The 21,213-nt window shown below is 48.4% G+C and overlaps 1 protein-coding gene across 5 annotated transcripts in view; it reads left to right on the top strand.

The window, feature by feature from the left end:
- ARHGAP39 (Rho GTPase activating protein 39) overlaps positions 1 to 14,682 on the top strand; it is a 101,673-nt gene extending 86,991 nt beyond the window's left edge. For all 5 annotated transcript variants that reach the window (XM_069956954.1, XM_069956955.1, XM_069956953.1 and 2 more), the window contains 5 exons: positions 2,216 to 2,289; positions 6,760 to 6,959; positions 7,953 to 8,044; positions 9,514 to 9,683; positions 14,110 to 14,682. In XM_069956954.1, the coding sequence (XP_069813055.1) occupies positions 2,216 to 2,289; positions 6,760 to 6,959; positions 7,953 to 8,044; positions 9,514 to 9,683; positions 14,110 to 14,304 (731 nt within the window). In that variant the 3' untranslated portion in view covers positions 14,305 to 14,682. The remainder of the gene's footprint in view (positions 1 to 2,215; positions 2,290 to 6,759; positions 6,960 to 7,952; positions 8,045 to 9,513; positions 9,684 to 14,109) is intronic.
- Positions 14,683 to 21,213: the final 6,531 nt, after the last annotated feature.

Raw genomic sequence — 21,213 nt, forward strand, 5'->3', positions numbered from 1 at the left:
CCAGCACGGTGTAGTGAAGCTCCCGGACTATTGGATCTGCCACCCACAGAAAGGGGAAGTGTCCCAAGATTACGGTGTGTACTGTTTCGGTGTAAGATGAAGGATATTTTTATCATATATAAGCCCGGTTTACTAAGAAAGTACGTGCTTGCCGCAGGTTACACAATTATGATGTTTCTCTTGATAAAACACTTGATAATACACTTGATAAAACTTATAGACCAATAATTGACAATATAGCAACTGAGTCTGTGATAGGAATGTTAGGTAGAATACACTTGTGCTGACTGAGTAGCGTGTTGAGTAATACAAAAATCAGAGTAGCAGATAGGAGGATGTCCTGAGTCTCAACCTAAGTAGTACTGTGCTCTGCCGGGATGTTGGAGGATGAGGTAGAAGAATACTTGGGCACAAGTGTCCTTCTTCTTCTATGTATTGACTTGTTAGTCTTCACACCACCTGATGCCCACTAGATTTGGCTGAACCATCCTAGGGGGTGACACAAGGCCCAGACCTTGTTACCTGGGGTAAGTGGAATGCTGAGGCTTACCTGCTGACAACCGTGCTGCGAGATAGAGTTTCTAGCCTTTGCGCAACTTTGCTCTATCCAGATCAGTTCCTAGCTTACTGGTGTGTGTGGATACTGTCCTGCTCTGTGACTCTTCTTGTCCTTGGCGTGGGTTGAGGTTGTCTCTGATTTGTCCTTTCTTGTGAGGGTCTAACACTGCATAGTGTTGTGTAGCGTTACTGAGAAGAAAACTGTGTGCTGTCTTGTGTCCTACCCATACGGGGTTCTAGCTAAGACTGACCAGAGTAGGAGACCTGGCAGAGGTCCAGGGCCCAGTGAGGACCACTGTAGAGAGCTTTCTAACTTGCGTCCTTCCTCCACAATGTCCAACACAAAAGACTTATGCACCTCCTACACCCATGTGACTTTCTTCCTCAGTGCCTCTAAGGTGCGCTGTGAGTGGGTGAAGAGTGCAAACAGAAGAAGTAACGAGAGAGATAATATGAGAGAAGAAGAACAGATTCCCATTGGTTCGCAGATCCATGTGACATACAAACAAACAGTAACCCTTTACACAGTTCAGCCGTGCAGCATCTGGATACACATATCTAATACAGCGACCTAGTGGCGAAACTTTAGTAGTACTTTAATCACCACACAAGTACAATTAGTACAGACTTTTCTAAAGGGTGTATATAATAGTAACACTCGTGGTAGGACACCACACTCAGACTATACTTTGCAGCCCCTGCTGCCGTACCCTGTGAGCAGCTTCTCTCCTCTCAGATTGTAAGCTCTTGGGGAAGGGTCATGTCTTACCCATCTGTCAGCCAGTAAGCTCAAGTGTGTTGTACTTGCTGTCTTTGTTTCCTGATATACTGTATTTCATATGTACAGCGCCCTGGAGTTTGTGGCAATATAAATGCTATTCCTCTGTGAAGGCTTTCCTGTCTGGAGGTTGTTTCGTTGGTCCATGTCTGTGTTCATTGTTTCTGTATATAAAAGTATATTTGCTGTACATATAATACATGAACTATAGATGAAGCCATCGTGTGTGTCCTGTGACGCTCCAGGGCCCTTTCTGCTTCCCTGCCCAATAATGATGGTGTCACCTATAGGAAATTCAATACAGTGTGTAGATTGACTGACAGAATCAATACACAGTGTCCAGTGATCAATCCCTGCCCAATGATCTGTTCTGCAGAGCAATGATCGGCCCTTTATCAGGTATACAGACACAGGGGGCAGCAATGGCCGCTCTCCCTGACCTGTGAAGTCACAAGGTGTTCATCCACCCCAAGCGATGGAGACAGTGCTGACCCCAAGAGCTAACATACTGTAGCCACAATAATAGAGAGGTAAAGAACATAGATACCTTATTACACTCGACTTATACCTCTGACTACATAGCTTTTACTAATGCTGAGTGCTGCCACATCCAGAGCAGCGATCACACTTCTGCTTTTATCTGCCAGTGCTTATCGTGTCTTTACTTTGGTTTTATTAGATGAGTGCTGAACACTGATTTAAGTTCGCAGGCTTCTGTATCCCAGATCGGTCCCTGTTACTTTCTTATTACATGTTCATGATTTGATTGGTGATAAGAAGACTATGTATGTTGGATCAGTAATATTTTACTCCGACCATATAAGAGTATACGAACCTGTTACCTCAGAGTACTCACGCTGTGTCCTCTTTGTCTTGTAGGAGTAGCGATCAGCACCTATGCCAAATACTGCTACAGGAAACTCCAGAAGGCGGCCCTGCTGGGAGCGAAGAAGGTACAAACTCCCTACACAAAGTTCATGTCATGCTTCTATCTCTTCTGATGGAGGAACATTGTGAATATCCTATACAGATGTATGTTCATGATGGTATCCCCATCACTGGGTGTGATATACATGACTGTATCCCAATCACTGGGTGTGATATACATGACTGTATCCCAATCACTGGGTGTGATATACATGACTGTATCCCCATCACTGGGTGTGATATACATGACTGTATCCCCATCACTGGGTGTGATATAAATGACTGTATCCCCATCACTGGGTGTGATATACATGATTGTATCCCCATCACTGGGTGTGATATACATGATTGTATCCCCATCACTGGGTGTGATATACATGATTGTATCCCCATCACTGGGTGTTAAATACATGACTGTATCCCCATCACTAGGTTTGATATATACATGTTTGTATCCCCATTGCTGGGTGTGATATACACATGACTGTATCCCCATCACTGGGTGTAATATACATGATTATATCCCCATCACTGGGTGTGATATATACATGATTATATCCCCATCACTGGGTGTGATATATACATTACTGTATCCCCATCACTGGGTGTGATATATACATGACTGTATCCCCATCACTGGGTGTGATATATACATGACTGTATCCCCATCACTGGGTGTGATATATACATGACTGTATCCCCATCACTGGGTGTGATATATACATGACTGTATCCCCATCACTGGGTGTGATATATACATGACTGTATCCCCATCACTGGGTGTGATATATACATGACTGTATCCCCATCACTGGGTGTGATATATACATGTTTGTATCCTCATCACTGGGTGTGATATATATACATGACTATATCCCCATCATTAGGTTTGATATATACATGATTGTATCCCCATCACTGGGTGTGATATATACATGACTGTATCCCCATCACTGGGTGTGATATATACATGACTGTATCCCCATCACTGGGTGTGATATATACATGACTGTATCCCCATCACTGGGTGTGATATACATGACTGTATCCCCATCACTGGGTGTGATATATACATGACTGTATCCCCATCACTGGGTGTGATATATACATGACTGTATCCCCATCACTGGGTGTGATATATATACATGACTGTATCCCCATCACTGGGTGTGATATATATACATGACTGTATCCCCATCACTGGGTGTGATATATACATGACTGTATCCCCATCACTGGGTGTGATATATACATGACTGTATCCCCATCACTGGGTGTGATATATACATGACTGTATCCCCATCACTGGCTGTGATATATATACATGACTGTATCCCCATCACTGGCTGTGATATATATACATGACTGTATCCCCATCACTGGGTATATGATGGGTGTATATAAGGGGTGTATTCTGCAGTAGGGATCTGTACTTCTGGTGGATCAGGTACATGAGGTGTATGTTGTGGTGTTGTGTGTGTATACAGGGTTGGGGGGATCTTTATCTCCGCTGGGCTCAGGTATATAGGGTGTATATGGGGGGGGGGAATCTATGTCTCTTCTGGGCTCAGGTACATAGGGCGTATATGTCGTTGGGTGTATATTTGGGGGGGGGGGGTGCTCCGCTGGGCTCAGGTATATAGGGTGTATATGGGGGGAGGGGGGGGGGGATCTATGTCTCTGCTGGGCTCAGGTACATAGGGTGTATATGTCGTTGGCTGTATATTTGGGGGGGTGTTCTCTGCTGGGCTCAGGTACCTGAGGTGTATATGGGGGGGGGGGGAGATCTCCGCTGGGCTCAGGTACATGAGGTGTATATGGGGTGTGAGGGGGGAGATCTCCGCTGGGCTCAGGTACCTGAGGTGTATATGGGGGGGGAATCTCCGCTGGGCTCAGGTACATGAGGTGTATATGGGGGGTGAGTGGGAGATCTCCGCTGGGCTCAGGTACATGAGGTGTATATGGGGGGAATCCATATCTTGCTCTCATATACGGATGCTGGTAACCGGCGTTATCAATTCTGGTTCTGCAGTGAGAGGACAGTGTTACCATGGTAACCAGCCGCACTGCCCCCCCCCCCTCCTCCCGTACGCCCTCGGTGTGATAGCGCAGCATCTTAATGAGCCGGCCGGGTCCTCAGCATTGGCGCACAGACGTCTTTCTTTAATGTGTCTGTCTCCTGGATTAATCTGCGCTGTCTCCGTCCGCTGGGACGTCCGCACGTTGTGCTGTGTCTGCAGTGATGTACGGCCGAACACTCTGCATACTCCTCATCTTATCATAGGAACATACATGTGACCGCCGCCATCTCTGCCCAGTGACAGCTTGTGTCATAGAGAACAGAAGGAGGGGAGGCCTGTATGGAGAGCGCAGTCCTGTCACCTCCTGCTGACGGCTTCTGCTTCACCCTCAGGCCCTGAACACGTGCTGCATGTAGATGGAGGACACACTCACTGACTGCACAACTATTCACCCCCGAGATGTCAGGACACACACTGACTGCACAACTATTCACCCCCATCATGTCAGGACACACACTGACTGCACAACTATTCACCCCCATCATGTCAGGACACACACTGACTGCACAACTATTCACCCCCGAGATGTCAGGACACACACTGACTGCACAACTATTCACCCCCATCATGTCAGGACACACACTGACTGCACAACTATTCACCCCCGAGATGTCAGGACACACACTGACTGCACAACTATTCACCCCGAGATGTCAGAACACTCACTGACTGCACAACTATTCACCCCGAGATGTCAGGACACACACCGACTGCACAACTATTCACCCCCGAGATGTCAGGACACACACTGACTGCACAACTATTCACCCCCATCATGTCAGGACACACACTGACTGCACAACTATTCACCCCCATCATATCAGGACACACACACTGACTGCACAACTATTCATCCCCATCATGTCAGGACACACACTGACTGCACAACTATTCACCCCCGAGATGTCAGGACACACACTGACTGCACAACTATTCACCCCCGAGATGTCAGGACACACACTGACTGCACAACTATTCACCCCCATCATGTCAGGACACACACTGACTGCACAACTATTCACCCCCATCATATCAGGACACACACACTGACTGCACAACTATTCACCCCCATCATGTCAGGACACACACTGACTGCACAACTATTCACCCCCGAGATGTCAGGACACACACTGACTGCACAACTATTCACCCCCGAGATGTCAGGACAGGGGGGGGGGGGGGCGCGCGCAATCAAAAGTTTGTCCAGCCCCTGGGACCCTGGGACTCAGTCACATCTTGCATTAGGCCCCTGTAGATTATTCCTGCACATAAACATGTACAGAACCGGTCAGCGAGGAAACTGATATTTACCAGGTCTGATCTGACCCCTCCGGACCTCTGTGGCTTTATGTTTGGGGGTCTGACCCCTACGGACCTCTGTGGCTTTATGTTTGGGGGTCTGACCCCTACGGACCTCTGTGGCTTTATGTTTATGGGTCTGACCCCTACGGACCTCTGTGGCTTTATGTTTGGGGGTCTGACCCCTACGGACCTCTGTGGCTTTATGTTTGGGGGTCTGACCCCTACGGACCTCTGTGGCTTTATGTTTGGGGGTCTGACCCCTACGGACCCCTGTGGCTTTATGTTTATGGGTCTGACCCCTACGGACCTCTGTGGCTTTATGTTTGGGGGTCTGACCCCTACGGACCTCTGTGGCTTTATGTTTGGAGGTCTGACCCCTACGTATCTAGGCTGGCTTGTATTGTATTGGTCCTAGATATGTATTAATGGCTGGCTCTGTACTGGGAGGAGGGGGTCTGTATGTGACCTGGAGCAGGACTGTCTGTAGTGAATGGTCCATTGATCTCATGCAGATTACAGGATGTCTTCACTGCAGAGTTCAGCTTCTGGGGCAGAGGTCACGCCTGTAATCGTATTAGTGATGTGGATAATGTCTTGTCTATCGGCAGGGAGGACTGGGCTACCTGTGAGCACACAGCGCCGTGCTGGGAGCCATCTGTCTGCCTGAGCTGTACATCGCTTTATCCTTCTATAGTGCGCTGGATATAGAACGCATGAGGATGGCTGACACCTCCCAGGCCTATGCAGGAGTATATACCCTATTATAATAGCTGAGATCCTGGTATATAGCGGCCGTATGACCCATCCTAACGCGGACACCGACAGGGTTACAGGACGGTGTTTTTGTTTTTCCATTGACTTCCATTATTAAAAAAGGATTAAAAAAGAAAAAAAAAAACAGACCAACACACATCCGTTTTTTTAACATACACAAAAACAGTCAGCCCCATTTTTGTGTACGCTGTTTTTATTTTTTTTTTATAATGAAAGTCAATGGAAAAACAGATGCGCACAAATGCATCCTTTTTTTTTAATAAAACAGATGAAAAAATTTACTGTAAAAATGCTGTGTGAACCCAACGTTGTACATGAGCACTATTATTATCCTTCTAGGGATTGAAGAAACCAAACCTTGAAGAAATCAAGCACGCTCGCAATGCCGTGTTCAGCCCGTCCATGTTCGGCAGCTCCCTACAGGAGATCATGAATATGCAGAAAGAGAAGTATCCTGAGCGGCAGCTGCCCTGGGTACAGACCCGGCTCTCCGAGGAGGTGCTGGCACTCAACGGTGACCAAACCGAGGGCATTTTCAGGTATGTCTTACAGATCTCTGGTGTATGCAGTGCTCCCAGTCCTGTCAGTGTGCACACAGTGTACTCTCTTTGATATCTGGAGTATACGGTGCTCCCAGTCCTGTCATGTTATATAAGGAGAGGATAGTCAGTGTGCACACAGTGTACGCTCTATGGTATCTGGTGTATGCGGTGCTCCCAGTCCTGTCAGTGTGCACACAGTGTACGCTCTATGGTGTCTGGTGTATGTGGTGCTCCCAGTCCTGTCAGTGTGCACACAGTGTACACTCTATGGTATCTGGTGTATGCGGTGCTCCCAGTCCTGTCAGTGTGCACACAGTGTACTCTCTATGGTGTCTGGTGTATACGGTGCTCCCAGTCCTGTCAGTGTGCACACAGTGTACTCTCTATGGTGTCTGGTGTATGCGGTGCTCCCAGTCCTGTCAGTGTGCACACAGTGTACTCTCTGGTGTATGCGGTGCTCTCAGTCCTGTCAGTGTGCACACAGTGTACGCTCTATGGTATCTGGTGTATGCGGTGCTCCCATTCCTGTCAGTGTGCACACAGTGTACTCTCTATGGTGTCTGGTGTATACGGTGCTCCCAGTCCTGTCAGTGTGCACACAGTGTACTCTCTATGGTATCTGGTGTATGTGGTCCTCCCTTTCCTGTCAGTGTGCACACAGTGTACGCTCTATGGTATCTGGTGTATCCTGTCAGTGTGCACACAGTGTACTCTCTATGGTGTCTGGTGAATGCGGTGCTCCCAGTCCTGTCAGTGTGCACACAGTACTCTCTATGGTGTCTTGTGTATGCGGTGCTCCCAGTCCTGTCAGTGTGCACACAGTGTACTCTCTGGTGTCTGGTGTATGCGGTGCTCCCAGTCCTGTCAGTGTGCACACAGTGTACTCTCTATGGTATCTGGTGTATGCGGTCCTCCCTTTCCTGTCAGTGTGCACATAGTGTACGCTCTATGCTCGGTGTTACACGTCTCCATCACTGCTTGTCCTTTCAGGGTTCCTGGAGATATAGATGAAGTCAATGCCCTAAAGCTGCAAGTGGATCAATGGAAGATTCCCACCGGCCTGGAGGACCCACACGTTCCAGGTTAGACCTGATTATACACATTATCTAAACAACCAATCAGATCACAGCTTTAACAGCCTTTTCTCTAGTCACATCCAGAGCTGCATTCATCATCAAGCTCTTTGATTCCCTCACACCACCTGCTGGCTCAGCAGCTGTGGAGACCATTCTGTGGGTCATTATGGGAGGCATTGTGTACATCTCTTTACCCAGAATGCAGTGTGGATTTTGACTCTGAAGCCACAAAGTAATGAGAATGTCTTGTGTGTGGCCCTAAGGCATTGGAGGCTTATTCTCTCATTACTCCTGTGCTGGGCACCCCCATGTGTCCTGCTGTGCTGGGGGGCAGTCGGACCTCTCACAATATACCCGTCTCCCACCTCCTCTTCCCTGAATGACATTGTACGCTGCAATACTCTGCTGCTGTCCCTGGTGCAGCACCTTGTTACCATGGCAACTGGAGGGAGGAGGGTCTGTTCTAAATGCGGAGATCCTGCGTCACCTCTTACACTTCTCCACATAGTATTCAGGTGTCAAGTCTGGCTACACGAATGAGCGTGAAAAGGAGGGGGCTGCGCAGGTGGATGTGCATGTGGTGCCGCACCAGAGGCCCCGCCACTATACAGCTCAGTTCCCTGCACTGGTGGGGGTGTATGTAGTGCGGCATGACTAAGGGGCTGCACTGGTGGGGGTGTATGTAGTGCAGCATGACTAAGGGGCTGCACTGGTGGGGGTGTATGTAGTGCAGCATGACTAAGGGGCTGTGGGGGTGTAAGTAGTATAGCATGACTAAGGGGCTGCACTGGTGGGGGTGTATGTAGTGCAGCATGACTAAGGGGCTGCACTGGTGGGGTGTATGTAGTGCAGCATGACTAAGGGGCTGCACTGGTGGGGGTGTATGTAGTGCGGCATGACTAAGGGGCTGCACTGGTGGGGGTGTATGTAGTGCAGTAGGACTAAGGGGCTGCACTGGTGGGGGTGTATGTAGTGCAGCATGACTAAGGGTCTGTGGGGGTGTAAGTAGGGCAGCATGACTAAGGGGCTGCACTGGTGGGGGTGTATGTAGTGAAGCATGACTAAGGGGCTGCACTTGTGGGGTGTATGTAGTGCAGCATGACTAAGGGGCTGTGCAGGTGGGGGTGTATGTAGTGCAGCATGACTAAGGGGCTGTGCAGGTGGGGGTGTAAGTAGTACAGCATGACTAAGGGGCTGTGCAGGTGGGGGTGTATGCAGTGCTGCATGACTAAGGGGCTGCACTGGTGGGGATGTATGTAGTGTAGTATGACTAAGGGGCTGTGCATGTGGGGGTGTAATGTAGTGCAGCATGACTAAGGGACTGCACTGCACTGCACAGGAGGGGCACTGTCCTATTATATAATGGCGAGAACCCCCCCCCCCCCCCCCCCCCCCCCCCCCCAAAAAAAAAATAAATAAATAAATAAATAAAAAAAACAAAACTCTGATAACGTTCTCTGCTCTTCTTCTCGCAGCGTCTTTACTAAAGCTGTGGTACCGGGAGCTGGAGGAGCCTCTGATTCCTCATGAATTCTATGAGCAGTGCATCACCCACTATGAGAACCCGGAGGCGGCCATCGCAGTCGTGCATTCGCTCCCAAAACTGAACAAGATGGTGCTGTGCTACCTCATTCGCTTCCTACAGGTGATGCTTCTGCTTCCTTCTATGCTCATACATGTGTTACATAGATGCATTTCTGTGTCTGTATTTTATGGCCGCTAGTCCTGGTCTGAATGCTGTGGATTTACACGATGGGGAGCACATTGGTTGCAGAAATATCTGTGACTGTGCCGTTTATATATAGTAGTAGAATTTCCTGCCCCAATCTGCTGCGTGTGAATTCACCCTAAGGAGGTAAGTTGCTGCCAGATGTGCTGTCCCACGTTCAGCCTGGTCTGTGTAAACTAAGGGCCAACATTTATTGTAAGCAAGCACCGATCTACTAGATGGATGCTTGTATACTGAGCCTATTACACAGCTCATTGATCGTTTAGCAAGGACTATATCATTAGTAATGTCAGTGCAGCCCTTGCTTACATAGAAATTAACATTATATATATATATCATTAGTGATTAGTGATGAGCGAGTACTAAAATGCTCAGGTGCTCGTTACTCAAGATGAATATTTCTCGATACTCGAGTGCTCGTTTCGAGTAACGAACCCCATTAAAGTCAATGGGAAACTTGAGCATTTTTGCAGGGGACCCAAGTTCGGTAGGGGGAAGGTCGTGTGAAAACCTGTCAACCTCAGATAATGATGGAAACACAACGGTAATGCACAGGAAACAGCAGGGGCAGCATGTATGCATGCCTCTGAGGCTGCCTAATGGCACCATTATGCCAAATTCTGGGCAACAGCCTGGTTAAAACAGAGGTAGACATATGAACCACCCAAAAACTCAGCCTGACACAGCATGGCAATGAGAACACAGGGAACCATTAAAACAGAGGTAGCATATGATGAACCACACAAAAACTTTTCCTGACACAGCATGGCGGTGAGGACACAGAGAACCATTAAAAACAGAGGTAGCATATGAACCACCCCAAAATTTAGCCTGACACAGAATGGGGGTGAGGACAGAGTGACCAAGGTAGAAGCGGTAACCTGTGAGCCTCCCAAAAATTAGGCCAGAAACAGCATGGCACTGAGCACAAAGAAAACCATTAAAAGTGAGTAAGCAAGTGAGCCTCCCAAAAAATTGAAGTGAGACCAGGGGCTGGGATTTATAGTGGACACGAACCCAGGTGCTGACAGCTAACTGGCTAGGCCAGCTGTCAGTCACCATCAAGGGTACACCTGATGCCGATCGACCGGGGGTGGTGAGGCCCTGGCCGTGGCTACACAAAAAAAAGATAACAGAGCTGTCTGGTTGCCGGGGACGCAATCGTCGGGCCCCTAGCAACCAGTCTTGCTCCTCTGCAGACGTAGTGACGTCAGAGCATAGCAGTCAGGACACAGAGAACCATTAAAAGTCAGTGAGGTGGCAAGTGAGCCTCCCAAAAATTAGGCCAGACACAGCATGGCAGTGAGGACACAGAGAACCATTAAAAGTGAGTGAGGAAGCAAGTGAGCCTCCCAAAAATTAGGCCAGACACAGCATGGCAGTGAGCACACAGAGAACCATTAAAAGTGAGTGAGGAAGCAAGTGAGCCTCCCAAAAAATTGGAGTGAGGCCAGGGGCTGGGATTTATAGTAGACCCAAACCTAGGTGCTGACAGCTAACTGGCTAGTCCAGCTGTCAGTCACCATCAAGGGTACACCTGATGCCAATCGACCGGGGGTGTTAAGGCCCTGGCTGCGGCTACACAGAAAAAGATAACGCAGATGGCTGTTTGCTGGGGACGCGATCGACGGGCGCCCGGCAACCAGTCCCGCTCCTCCGCAGACTTAGTGTGACGTCAGAGCACGGCAGTGAGAACTGTTAAAAGTGAGTGAGGTAGCAAGTGAGCCTCCCAAAAATTAGGCCAGACACAGCATGGCGGAAGAAGACTTGGCTGTTGGCTGAGAATTAAAGGAGGAGAGGAGATACCAAGAATCTTAATGTTAAGCTGCGTTCCCCGGGTGGACAGTTGAATTCAGGTGAAATCCAGGCTTTGTTTACTTTTATAAACATCAGCCTGTCAGTACTGTCAGTTGACAGGCGGGTGCGCTTATCAGTGAGGATGGCACTAGCTGCACTGAAGACCCGCTCTGACAACACGCTAGCGGCAGGGCAGACCAGAACCTCCAAGGTGTAAAGCGCCAGTTCGGGCCACGTATCCAGCTTTGCAACCCAGTAGTTGTATGTAGCAAAGTGATCGGGAAGGACGTTGGTATGGTCAGCAAGGTACTCCCTCACCATGCTTCTGAAGGCCCCCCCCCTACTCTGTCTAGATTGGGGACGGTTGACAGTCCTGCTGGGGTGCCATGAAACTGTCAAAGGCCTTGGAGAGTGTTCCCCTGCCCCTTGACAAGCTGCCTGCTCCACCCCTCCTCTCCCCCGCTCTTTGGACCACAGAACTATGTCCTCTGGCGCTAGTGGTGTCAGATGGAAAGTAAATTTTCAACTTCTGCACCAGGGCCTGTTGATATTAATTCACTCTCATACTGTGTTCCTCGGCAGGAATGACAGTGGAAAAGTTCTGTTTGTACCGAGGGTCCAGAAGGGTGAACACCCAGTAATCGGTGTTGTCAAAAAATTTTTTAACCTGAGGGTCACGGGAAAGACAGCCTAACATAAAGTCAGCCATGTGCACCAGCGTCCCAACACTCAATAACTCCTTCTCCTCAATAGGCTCAATTTCCTCCTCCTCCACCAATTCCTTCTCTTCAGGTCATACACGCTCAACAACTAAGGATTGAGCATGGGTACCCTCTTCAGTCGCGGCAGCAGTCTGCTCCTCTTCCTCCTCTACTTCATCCTCCTCATCCTCTACTCCGTGGTGACAAACTGATGTCAGGGTGGTCTGGCTATCTAGTGGCGGATGTTCTTCACCCGTCTCCTGAGACGAAGGCAAAGTCTCAGACTTCAGGCTGAGCAAGGAGGTTTGAAGCAGACACAGCAGCGGGATGGTAACACGCGGGCCAGGCATGGTACATGTGGGAGGCTGCCGAGTTGTAGAGCTGCCGTGGAGGGTAATTGAGAGGAGGAGGAAGAAGAGGAGAAGAAAGAGGTATACAAATCATGAGAGACTGCAACCGAGGTAGGCCCCACAATCCTTGGTGTGGGCAGCACATGAGCGGAACCAGGGTCAGACTCTATCCTAGCCTCCACCAAGTTGACCCAATGTGCTGTCAGGGAGATATAGTGTCCCTGCCTGCCAGCACTTGTCCACGTGTCCGTGGTTAGGTGAACCTTGTCGCTGACCGCGTTGGTCAGGGCACGAATGATGTTATCCAACACGTGCTGGTGTAGGGCTGGGACAGAGTACCGAGGGACAGCCACCGCCATGAGGTTCCTAAAAGCCTCTGTCTCTACCAGCCGATAGGGCAGCATCTCCAAGCTTAGCAGTTTGCCTATGTGCACATTTAGGGCTTGTGCATGCGGGTGAGTGGCAGTGTATTTGCGCTTCCGTTCAAAGGTCTGCTGCAGGGACAGTTGAACGCTGCGCTTGGACACCTTGCTGGAGGGTGTGGAGCATAGTGGAGGTGAAGGGGTGCGTGTAGGGTGGGAGGCGCTCAGGTTAGGTCTCTTTGGCTGACTATTCTGCGGCATCTGCCCGGATCGGCCTCTCTTTGGCTGACCATTCTGCTGTATCTGCCCGGATCGGCCTCTCTTTGGCTGACCATTCTGCTGTATCTGCCCGGATCGTCTGGTGATGGTATCTTTGGCTGACCATTCTGCTGTATCTGCCCGGATCGTCTGGTGATGGTCTCTTTGGCTGACCATTCTGCTGTATCTGCCCGGATCGTCCGGTGATGGTCTCTTTGGCTGACCATTCTGCGGTATCTGCCAGGATCGACCGGTGATGGTATCTTTGGCTGACCATTCTGCTGTATCTGCCCGGATCGTCTGGTGATGGTCTCTTTGGCTGACCATTCTGCGGTATCTGCCAGGATCGACCGGTGATGGTATCTTTGGCTGACTATTCTGCTGTATCTGCCCGGATCGGCCGGTGATGGTCTCTTTGGCTGACCATTCTGCTGTATCTGCCCGGATCGGCCAGTGATGGTCTCTTTGGCTGACCATTCTGCTGTATCTGCCCGGATCGGCCGGTGATGGTCTCTTTGGCTGACTATTCTGCTGTATCTGCCCGGATCGGCCGGTGATGGTCTCTTTGGCTGACCATTCTGCGGTATCTGCCTGGATCGGCCGGTGATGGTCTCTTTGGCTGACCTTTCTTCGGTATCTACCCGGATTGGCCTCTTTTTGGCTCACTATTTTGCTGTATCTGCCTGGATGGGCCGTTGATGGTCTCTTTGACTGACCATTCTGCTGTATCTACCTGGATCGGCCGGTGATGGTCGGCTGACCATTCTGCTGTATCTGTTATGAGCCCGACCCCTTAGCCAGTAGCACTTAGAGCCACTACTGTAATGAACATCTCCTGGACTTTCTCTAATTCCCTGTTCCTTCTGTCTTGCAGGTATTTGTACAGCCAGCCAACGTGGCTGTCACAAAAATGGACGTCAGTAATCTAGCCATGGTTATGGCACCAAACTGCCTGCGCTGCCAGTCCGATGATCCACGTATCATCTTCGAGAACACCAGGAAAGAAATGTCCTTCATCCGGGTTCTGATCCAGCACCTGGACACAAGCTTCATGGAGGCCGTTCTATAGCAGATTGTGACGTCCCCCACCCCCCACCCAGGACAAGCGAATACAGGAATATTGTGTGACTGTCACCGTCATCTCATTATTCCCGGAGAGCGCTCCGCTCCCACCACATTCTCATCCTGGACACAGAACATGGAGTGAATGATTCATCCGCTGTGGCAATAAGGACCCAACACTCCTCCACCTTGGACCAAAGTGCAGCATATGACCCTGCAAGGCATGATGGGAGTGCAGGACACTGTGACTGCAGGGTTTATTGTGTACATGTGCCAGAGTCGTGAGGCATGTCATGTTTGTGACTGGCGCTGCAGCGCATATAATGCGGCTGCTCCCTAAGGAGGGATTTCCATTAGCAAGCTTATAAAATAAGCCGTCTCCTCACCTTGCGTTGATGTACTGTCCCATGTCATGCGTAGATCACATAGATCAATGGCGCCAGCTCCTGGTGTTAGGCTGCAGGTAGGAACAGATCTGTGAAGGCTAAAGACAGGTAGGAACAGATCAGCGGATTCAGATGACTATTGAATAATGTGTTGGGGATCATTAGGTGTCTCTGTAGCCCCCCAGTACCTGCTTAGTACTTTACTGGAATATAGATGTATTATTAAAGGGGCTGTCCCCCTAAAAATGTTTTCTTTCAAATGAACTGGTCAGACTTGAGAGAAATACACCACTTCCTGCAGCACAAACAGCAGCTGATAAGTACTGGAAGAGTGGACATTTTTTAATAGAAGTAAATTAAACATTTCTGGCACTTGCTGGGACCAGTTGATTTGAAAGAATTTTTTTGGGGTGAACAACTTCTTTAAAGAAATCCCTGTAGCATTGTCATTCTGCAGGCTGGGGTGTGTGGCGCCCGTGGTGGCAGAGTGAGCCGGACCCATGCCTGGCTGGGAGTCATATATCATAGATACCAACAGGATCTGCCTGTAGAGCGGAGACTCCACATCCTCCTGACATCCTGCAGCGGGCAGAGCTGGGGACGTCACTATGTCATGTAGCCATGAATCAGCCAGAATAAACAAGGTCTCATGTTACATGCTGAGAGCCATTACACCGGACACGTGGCTCCTGCCACCATGGCACCATGTCTGTGTCCACTATGTGTTACAGCCCTGCCCTTCGCAAAGGCTTTTGATGTGGCACAAAAATGTGTAAAAAGTTTTGATTTTGCTTAGCGTCCAGTTGGTCAGATCTGCCATGATGTCTAGAACAATACGGAAGAAAAGGGCAGTGAGCCATGGAGTGAAGCGCTTAGCTGTGTGCTTCTCCTGGCTTGTTGTGGGGACTGACTGCCCAATCAAACCTTTTTACATGTCAGAAGCAAATGAGAGGGATAACGCCTGAGACATGAAGCAACATCCAGGCCTGGACTACATTACACCATGTGGCGGTGATAGGGTGGCACCATCTTGTTCCTTCTGGTGTGATAGTATGATTGCGGGGTCACCTCTCAGGGCAGCAGCTATAGGCCCACACAAAGCTCCAGACATGGACGCTTATGCAACCAGTTTTACCACTGCGACGCATCTAAGATAAAGAAATGAGCAGATGTGCAGACACTCGCCCTTTGTGTATCCATGGTTACAGCGCAGGAGAAAAATGGCGTCTTGCTGGTTATTATTGATGGGTCTGAGGTCAAATCTGAATCTGTTCAATCCAAGGACAGCACTATACAAGTACTGATCCTCTCACGTTCTCGGCTTCTCCCTTTGCCTCCTCTTCATGACAACTCACAAACAGCAGGAGAGTGGCACGTCGTCAGACTTCATAGGGGTTGTTTGTAGTCTGTTACCGTGGAGACACACAGATCTGCACAGGAGCTGTTAGGTTATGTATAACAGATACTATTGCAGAAGTTTACATATCCTGCAGGTGAAGCTTTCTGTACATAAATCTACGTGAGCACTAAGTATACTGTGACCGTATGTCATACAGAGCGACCCCACCCCCGGTCAGCCTCGCACAGTGCGGCAGTGAAGGAGCCATGTGACCTGCTGGTCCGTGTATTGCGGGGTCATACATGTATCTGCCGTCACATGAACCTTTATTATGCTGCATGTGAGCCAGAAGTGCCGGCTCCCTGCAGCATTATTCACAGTGGTGTTACCCCCCCCCCCTCCACCGTTACTGATCCCGACATCAATAAGTCACCTCCAGAGCCCCAATAGGATTATACAAATCATCTGTTATAGTGTGCTTCATCCTCGCTTACTGATCCTCCTATAACTGCTCATCCTCTGGTTACTGATCCTTATAACTGCTCATCCTCTGGTTACTGATCCCCTATAACTGCTCATCCTCTGGTTACTGATCCTTATAACTGCTCATCCTCTGGTTACTGATCCCCCTATAACTGCTCATCCTCTGGTTACTGATCCCCCTATAACTGCTCATCCTCTGGTTACTGATCCTTATAACTGCTCATCCTCTGGTTACTGATCCCCTATAACTGCTCATCCTCTGGTTACTGATCCCCCTATAACTGCTCATCCTCTGGTTACTGATCCCCCTATAACTGCTCATCCTCTGGTAACTGATCCCCCTATAACTGCTCATCCTCTGGTTACTGATCCCCTATAACTGCTCATCCTCTGGTAACTGATCCCCCTATAACTGCTCATCCTCTGGTTACTGATCCTTATAACTGCTCATCCTCTGGTTACTGATCCTTATAACTGCTCATCCTCTGGTTACTGATCCCCCTATAACTGCTCATCCTCTGGTTACTGATCCCCCTATAACTGCTCATCCTCTGGTTACTGATCCCCCTATAACTGCTCATCCTCTGGTTACTGATCCCCCTATAACTGCTCATCCTCTGGTTACTGATCCTTATAACTGCTCATCCTCTGGTTACTGATCCCCCTATAACTGCTCATCCTCTGGTTACTGATCCTTATAACTGCTCATCCTCTGGTTACTGATCCTTATAACTGCTCATCCTCTGGTTACTGATCCCCCTATAACTGCTCATCCTCTGGTTACTGATCCTTATAACTGCTCATCCTCTGGTTACTGATCCCCCTATAACTGCTCATCCTCTGGTTACTGATCCCCTATAACTGCTCATCCTCTGGTTACTGATCCCCTATAACTGCTCATCCTCTGGTTACTGATCCTTATAACTGCTCATCCTCTGGTTACTGATCCCCCTATAACTGCTCATCCTCTGGTTACTGATCCCCTATAACTGCTCATCCTCTGGTTACTGATCCCCTATAACTGCTCATCCTCTGGTTACTGATCCTTATAACTGCTCATCCCCTGGTTACTGATCCCCTATAACTGCTCATCCTCTGGTTACTGATCCTTATAACTGCTCATCCCCTGGTTACTGATCCCCTATAACTGCTCATCCTCTGGTTACTGATCCCCTATAACTGCTCATCCTCTGGTTACTGATCCTTATAACTGCTCATCCTCTGGTTACTGATCCCCCTATAACTGCTCATCCTCTGGTTACTGATCCTTATAACTGCTCATCCTCTGGTTACTGATCCCCCTATAACTGCTCATCCTCTGGTTACTGATCCCCCTATAACTGCTCATCCTCTGGTTACTGATCCTTATAACTGCTCATCCTCTGGTTACTGATCCCCCTATAACTGCTCATCCTCTGGTTACTGATCCCCCTATAACTGCTCATCCTCTGGTTACTGATCCCCCTATAACTGCTCATCCTCTGGTTACTGATCCCTATAACTGCTCATCCCCTGGTTACTGATCCCCTATAACTGCTCATCCTCTGGTTACTGATCCCCTATAACTGCTCATCCTCTGGTTACTGATCCCTATAACTGCTCATCCTCTGGTTACTGATCCCCCTATAACTGCTCATCCTCTGGTTACTGATCCCCTATAACTGCTCATCCTTTGGTTACTGATCCTTATAACTGCTCATCCTATGGTTACTGATCCTTATAACTGCTCATCCTCTGGTTACTGATCCCCCTATAACTGCTCATCCTCTGGTTACTGATCCCCTATAACTTCTCATCCTCTGGTTACTGATCCTTATAACTTCTCATCCTCTGGTTACTGATCCCCCTATAACTGCTCATCCTCTGGTTACTGATCCCCCTATAACTGCTCATCCTCTGGTTACTGATCCTTATAACTGCTCATCCTCTGGTTACTGATCCTTATAACTGCTCATCCTCTGGTTACTGATCCCCCATGATGCATTTTCCTGTTATTTTCTGGGTAGTGTTACCCTGAGGCTGAGGCCTTATTCACACGTCCTGTAATCTGAGGATCCGGGTTTCCATATTGGAGATTACACGGACGCAAACCAATGCTGAAAAAAAGGACACATCCTGGGTGCGGACCTGGATTTTCTTTTACGGATCCTCTCATAGAAATCAATGGGATCTGTTATGTTCTATGGATTGTAACCTGTTTGGCATCAGTATTTCCGTTCTGATTTATATACGGAGTTATAATTGACATTAAAAAAAGGTATTTACAGAGATTCTGAAGCACTACATATGATCAATCCGTAATTTTTAGCGGATTATACAGGTGGATAGTGGGAGGAATACTGGACATGTGCATAAGGCCTAAGACCTAGTGATGCGGGGGTGGCAGATCTGATGGATTCATCATCATCATCATCATCATCATCTTCATATGTTGTCAGGGAGATTTCTGCCATTTTTCAGCATTTTTCTAAGGGAGATGCTGACAATGCAGAAGAGCGCCATTATCACTTCTCATTGCCAGCAATCTAGTGCAATATACTCCTGTATGTCTGTATATAGAGGTCATCTATAGAGGATCTGCTGTATACATTACTATGTATTGCCCAGGCCAGGCCGACATTGTAGGATTTTCTGTGTGACAATCATCTATTTTGCTACAGTCATGTTGTATGGACATAGAAATGATCCGTATCTCAGTCACCGTGCCGTGTAGTTCCTAGGCAGTATTGTGAATGCAGCTCTGGATGTGACTAAGGTACTGTATGTAAGACACAATGGATCTGCTGATCAGTACAGAGATTCAGCTTTATATTGTAAAAAGGCAAGAAGCCACTGCCGTGATCAGCTGAGAAAAGGAAGGTAACAAAATGTGGGCTGGGGGGGGGGGGGGGGACGCTGTGCCAGTACAGGGGAGGGTAACATAGGGAAATGTGGACTGGGGGGATGCTGTGGCACCACAGAGAGGAAGGGAAGGTAACATAGAGAAATGGGGGGGGGGGATGCTGTGCCAGTATAGAGAAATGTGGGCTTGGGGGGACACTATGCCAGTATAGGGAAATGTGGGCTGGGGGGGATGTTGTGCCAGTATAGGGAAATGTGGGCTGGGGGGACCCTGTGCCAGTATGGAGGAAGAGAATGTAACATAGGGAGATGTGGGCTGGGGGGGATGCTGTGCCAGTATAGGGAAATGTAGGCTGGGGAGACGCTGTGCCAGTATAGGGAAATGTGAGTTGGGGAGACACTGTGCCAGCGCAGAGGAAGGGAAGGTAACATCAGGAAATGGGGGGGCTGTGCCAGTATAGAGAAAGGGAAGGTAACATAGGGAGATGTGGGCTGGATGGACTTAAAGGGGTAGTCCACCCAAAAAAAATTTCTTTCAAATCAACTGGTGCCAGAGATTTGTAATTCACTTCTATTAAAAAATCTTAAGTCTTCCAGTACTTATTAGCTGCTGTATGTCCAGCAGGAAGTGGTGTTTTCTTTCCTGTCTGACCCAGTGCTCTCTGTTGCCTCCTCTGTCCATGTCAGGAACTGTCCAAAGCAGGAGCAAATCCCCATAGAAAACCCCTCCTGCTCTCCAGACTGGAAATAATACAACTTCCTGTTGGGCATACAGCAGCTAATAAATACTGGAAGGCTTGAGATTTTTTAATAGAAGTAAATTACAAATCTCTGTCACTTCATGGCAGCAGTTGATTTGAAAGAAATTTTTTTTGGGTGGACTACCCCTTTAATCTCTGGACACTCCATCACTGCCATCCACATAGCGACCAGTGAGATATCTCGCCATTACCTGCCATATCATGACTCCGTCCCTTTTCCATCCCCCGATTCCACCCGCCACTTTCTTGATCTGTCATCACTTTTGTATATCCACCACCGTCTATCTGGGTCTGTAGAGAGAAAGGGAACTGACGCCATTGCATCACCGCAAACTGAACCCGTCATTGACTGACCGCCACGTTATTTGGATCCGAGCTGCGTGTATGATATGAAAGTCAATCAGGGGTCAGAAAACTAAATGCATCCAACTGGAAGATATTATTTATTTTTTTCATTTAGTCTGAACGATTGTAATATAAACGATAGCGTTACCATGTACAGAAGAAGTGCGCCATTCCTGCATGAACCATATGCTGATATATAATACCCATATACCTGTCGCAGTTTTCTGACCCCGTCATTGCCGCTGGGGTACGTGTACCCAGCCCCCCATGTACACAGTCACGGACCCCTCCCCCACTTCCAGCATACGAAAACCACCAGCTTTACGGCTCTAGATACACGGAGATTGGACGATGTTTACTTGGATTTAGTTTCTTTCTGTTCCTTTTCCCGTAGAGCGACACCACATTGTACATGACGCCGGCCATAGAGCTCTGCTTTGTAGCCTTGTTATACGTGTTGTTTTTTTTTTCACTGTTTTTACAGAATCTATTTAATTTAAATTTTTTACAACTGTTTTATTTATTAAAAAAAAATGACGGAATAATTGTAAAAAAAAGAAAAATAAGAAAAAAAAATGAAATTTTTTGGTGTCAGGACGAAAAACCATCTGATGCAAGTCGTCCCGTTGTATCGATCCCTCCTTGGTAAAGCGATGGTTCTAACATTCTTCTTCTTCTTATTGAGTAGATGCAGATGTCACAGTGCGTCCACCGGAATAAAAACGGATTTCAGCATCTAAAACCAGGATGGCGTCTGTGTG

The sequence above is a fragment of the Dendropsophus ebraccatus genome, chromosome 2, assembly GCF_027789765.1.
Source record: "Dendropsophus ebraccatus isolate aDenEbr1 chromosome 2, aDenEbr1.pat, whole genome shotgun sequence".
Taxonomy (NCBI): Eukaryota; Metazoa; Chordata; class Amphibia; order Anura; family Hylidae; genus Dendropsophus; species Dendropsophus ebraccatus.